General features: G+C 42.7%; 1 protein-coding gene across 1 annotated transcript; it reads right to left on the bottom strand.

The window, feature by feature from the left end:
• Window positions 1-405: 405 nt before the first annotated feature.
• Window positions 406-3,921, bottom strand: Gga (ADP-ribosylation factor-binding protein Gga). Its single transcript, XM_022851529.2, has one exon. It carries the CDS (start codon window positions 2,690-2,692, stop codon window positions 668-670), a length of 2,025 nt encoding a protein of 674 aa, XP_022707264.1. The 5' UTR covers window positions 2,693-3,921; the 3' UTR covers window positions 406-667.
• Window positions 3,922-4,818: the final 897 nt, after the last annotated feature.

The following is a 4,818-nucleotide window of genomic DNA, read 5'->3' as shown; positions in this document are numbered from 1 at the left end:
ATGTGCTGTGGGCGGCCATTCGAATAAAACCCGCTTAGCTGCTACTACTAATGTGGCTGTTATTATTAGCATGATCGATGGATGAATAGAAGATGTAGGGGATTTTTTCAGATCAAAATTCGATACATCCAGGAAGCATGTGCTGGCCAACCCCATCGAAATCATCTACTTAACGGGTCTGCTTTAATATTAGTTGGGTTAGTTGACCCGCTGATGGCGTCTGGTCGATTGCGATGATAGCTTCAACTTCCCGCTAACGGAAATTTCATATTTGGTCAACTATTGGCTACCTAATAACACAACAAAAAACGGCTTGCACACGATACCGGTAGAAGGCCATTAGGAATCTTAGCCTACTTGTATTGTACAACGTCCGGCCACTATGTATACAAAAAAAAAGTTCAGTTTTACGTGTATGTTCAATAAAATATAATTTATTCAACGAATTATACTTCGACAGCATTTATAAGTTACTTGCTTCACAAATGTGCATCATCCTGCGAATGCATCCCATATATAGATATATATATATATATATATATATATATATATATACTATTTATTAAAAGGCTCGGCTCACATTATAGGAAAATGCTAATTTCCTGGTTTCACAGTAGTATCATAGAAGTATGTGGTAATAGCACAGGAATAACAGTATTAGCAGTGGTTATAGCTGCTTCTCACCAGAGAGGGATACCATTGTTGACCCAACGCCGCCTGCCAAAACTAGCATGTAGCTTAACGTGAAAGAAATTCGAATACCCGTTGGAAGCTTCTCCAGTAAAATGATTTGCGTGATGGCCGTTGATGGCACGAACACGTTGAAAACTGGTAGTTGGTCACCAGACGGTGTTAGCGATTGAATCTGACCATCCTGTGAGCTCACCGTACACCTAAACTTCTTCACGGCCGCTTTAGCATTTCGGTTTGTCGTTGAGATTAACACCACTAGAACGTCGTCTGCTGGCCGATTTTCGGTGATGTGCAGAATTGTCGTGACGTCATCCTGACAACTTAACACAACCGGCGGCTGTGTGGACGGGATGATATCGGCAAGAGAGATTTCCTTAAGACTTGCGAGACTAGTTGGATGGATGGATTGTGCCTTTGTCGCTAGAATTCCCTCGGACATAAGTGTGTCGAAACCCTCGAAGGGTGTGTACGTTTTCGGCTGGCTGGAAGATTTACCAGTAGCGACCGCCGGAGGAGAGGGTAGCGATACTTTGTTAGTTAGCTGAACTGGATGCAATGGCGACGAATTAACAAACTGTGCAGGGAAGATCGACTTTGGTGTTGTAGTGGTACTTGCCATTGTTTTGATTTCGACAGCGGCACCCGCCACTGGCGCCGTCACCGCTGAGGATGCGGTGGATGAGGGTTTTATAGTGAGATTTAGGTCCATCAAGTTCAACAAATCGTTGTCTTTTACACTGCAACCATCAACTGCTATAAGGGCGTCGGTTCTTGGACTCACCGTTAGGGGCGATATCTGCGAGTCCAACAACGACACGTCGTCCGCGTAATTTGAGTGGTGTGATTTCGATGAAAGAGGATCAAAGTTTAGATGCTCATTACCGTTCGACGTAGAACTAGATGCCTCCTCCTTGCTTGCAGCTAAGGATAGTGCGGCGGGCGGAGAAATGGCAAGTGCCGATGTCACTCTAGGGGCAGTTGTTTGCTTAACGAGGTCGGTAGCCACTTCGTTACTGATAGCACCGACTGCAGTATTTGATGCAGCAGCTAGTCTCACAATTACTGGTACCCGTGGTAATTTTTTAACAATGGGTGCTACTCTTTCCTTGTAGTCATTTATGATTGCTGTTAGCTCATCGTTTTGTTGAAGCACCTCTTGGACAGAAGAAAAATCTTCGATCAAACTAAATTCGCTAGCCAGTGTAAATAATTTTGGCCGAAGTTTATCGCAGTGTTCAAATATTTGCTGCAGCAACTCCAACTCGTCGGCTTCCATATTTACGTGGAAGTTCTTCAACAATGACGAAAACACGGCGCAGTTACTCGTGGCCTCTTCCAAATCTAACAGTTTTCGTCCTTTCAGGTCCATTTTCCGATCTGCTTCCTTTACCATAGTTTTAATGAGCCGGTTGGCGGCCTGCAAGTCTTCCGGATTTTTTGAACCAAGCAGACGTTTCAACTCAAGTTCCTTTTGCTTGTCAGTAAAAATTTCATCTTCCCTCGGTGGTAGGGCTTCGATTTGTTCAGCTTCGTCTTCTCGTGGTAATACATGTACTGGGTCTTCCTCGACGACACCCTGGCGCTTCAGCATTGCATATGCATCAACGATCTTCGTTTCGTGTGCTAGAAGAATACTCCATTTATACAGAATTTCAACTACTCGCCTTTTAACTGATTCGGGAGCGCGTTGACCTAAGTATTTGGGCGATATTACACGAATGAGCTCATTGAGAAAGCGAAATTTGCCAACCTCATTGTTTAGTTTTCCTCCGCATCGTGAAACGCACTCCTCGAGCACTTCAAGCGCGCGTAACGCCTCCCTCTCTTGTGGACTCTGTACTTTGTGCGCGATAATTCGTAACACCTCTTGTGGCGCATCTCTGCTCAACAAGATGAGTTGGCATAGCTTTTGGACAGCTTCAAGATTCATCTCGCGGTCGAGTGGGTTCGTGGCCTGAGTTAGTGCCAGGTCGAGACCCTCGGCATTGCCATTAGCCATGTCCCCTCACGTAATCGTTGTTCCAGCTGGATCGTCCTAGCAGAAAATTCGACAATCATCAGATCAACTGCATACTTCGTTGGAACATTTCTGCTGACCAGCAAATCCCGTCATCGATTCGACGGCCTGCCATTAAGGTCGATGGCGTACGCCGGCGTGGATTACAACCGCTCTGTGCTGTGCTGTGCTTGTGATCCGGACAATCGCTATACAACTGATGATGTTTATGCGGATGCACACACGAGTTACGAAATCACAATGTTTTCACATCATCAATCTCGAGTAGCAATCGGTCACCGTGGCAATGGCGGTATCGAAACGCCAGGGGTCACACAACTTATGATCGAAAAACCCCCTGCCACTGGGTCAGCCTCAAACAGTAATGCTACAAGCGTAGACAGTGTAGGAGGCAGCCTCCTGTCCAGTGCTCCTGAATCCTGCTTGATATTCTGTATATGCTAGCCGTTGTTTTGATCACTTAGCGCATGCGCCGAAAACCGCTCCTCTGTTCCGAGCAGAGCATTGGAGCCGGCCACTATAACCCTTGTATAGGTGAGCAGGAGGAGTACGCGCGGCAACACTCGAATCAATTGCGTGTGGAACTAGAATAGAAAAGAGAAATTGCAGGATCAACAAACGGTTCGATTTGTCCCGACCTCCTAGACACCCACGGTGCATTGATCGAATATAGTTGAGTCATGTTATTTAAGGTTAGCTCAAATTGCCTACTTTGTAAATTGATTCAAAAAAAGAAAAGGAGAATAGCCACAAGCTTCATTGGATAGGGTATTTTTTTTTAAAACTGAAATGCGAAAAAGATCATAGGTTCATCAGTGTATCTATTATCGAATTTTCGTTTTGTTTTTTTTTTTTTATAGTTCCCTCTTTACTGCCGTTTTTGGTTTTGACAAAATGACAATATGAAAATAAGAACCCAATGTTGAATACACTTAGGTAGTAAAACAAGGACTTGTGTAATTTTCATTTTGAGTCTTACTCAATCTGTCCTCATGAGTTATGCTTCATTTCATACTCACTCAAATGGACATATTTCGCAAGCCTTGCAAAAATTAAGGAAAAAATAAATGTAATGAAGTTTTTTTTTATCCACTTTCTATTTTTGCGTTAAAATTATGCACACATTTATTGCGTACAGTAAAAAAAAACATAATTGCGCCTTTTTAGACACTAATCAGCAACCTCTGTGGCTTTAAAACGATTGTTATTGATGAACGCTATCGTCGCCCTGCTATTTTATATATTCTGCTTTGTTTAAACAGAGGAAAACGAGTGCATAGTGCGGACCGCCTTCGTTAGTCATTTTTGGGAGAGTTTCACGATAAAACGAAGCGGGACAGACGATAGCAGCAGAGGCAAAAACAGAAAAACTTGAAGCAATTCGATAGCAATGAAGATGATTTTTTTAGTCTACATATAATAGCTATATAGCGGTCTCCTTGTTACTGAGCTTTTGTGCTTATCGGCTCCCTTTTAGGAAAGAGAGTTTTTTTTTTAAATAATAAAGAGAGAAACACTATTCGAAGCGCATTGAGTAGAAGCCTTGTCCCAATTGAATGAATGACATCATTCCATCTGAAACGAAATTGTTTGATTTCGGTTTTTAATTTTTGCGTTATATTGCAGCGATAAGATCGCACTTTGTCTACGGAAAGCCCAGTAAGTCAATCGTCAGTGGGCTTTCTACAGTTGGACACAGACAAAGTACGGAAGGGTTTCGCCGCCGAAGGTACTTGGAATGGCATGTTCTATGGAGCCATTTGCTGTAACCGATTCCCACGGATCTTAATTCCCTATTTTTTTTTTGCGTTATGTATTGTACCCCATCTTCATTTTGGTCTCAGCAAATAGTATATCCGTTATCGGCGGTTGCAACGGCGCAGAACTGTAACCAGACCAGTGGTAGCGTATTTTTTTCTCGTATAGTTTCACTTTCATGACAGAATAGGAATATCTATTATAATATGTATACATATATATATATATATATATATGGCTGAAATATGTCCGGCGTCGTTCATCAAGACGTATTTGACTAGATTCCTACCTCCCGTTACCAATTATCGATCCACAGTGAAACAAAACATTACGTTTCTTTTACAAACCTA

Source organism: Varroa jacobsoni, unplaced genomic scaffold (genome assembly GCF_002532875.2).
Source record: "Varroa jacobsoni isolate VJ856 unplaced genomic scaffold, vjacob_1.0 contig00285, whole genome shotgun sequence".
Classification (NCBI taxonomy): Eukaryota; Metazoa; Arthropoda; class Arachnida; order Mesostigmata; family Varroidae; genus Varroa; species Varroa jacobsoni.
This window is presented reverse-complemented; position numbering and strand designations above follow the sequence as displayed.

Excerpts from the sequence above, each read along its gene's own strand:
- Gga (XM_022851529.2), bottom strand. The coding sequence starts at position 2,692 with ATGGCTAATGGCAATGCCGAGGGTCTCGACCTGGCACTAACTCAGGCC.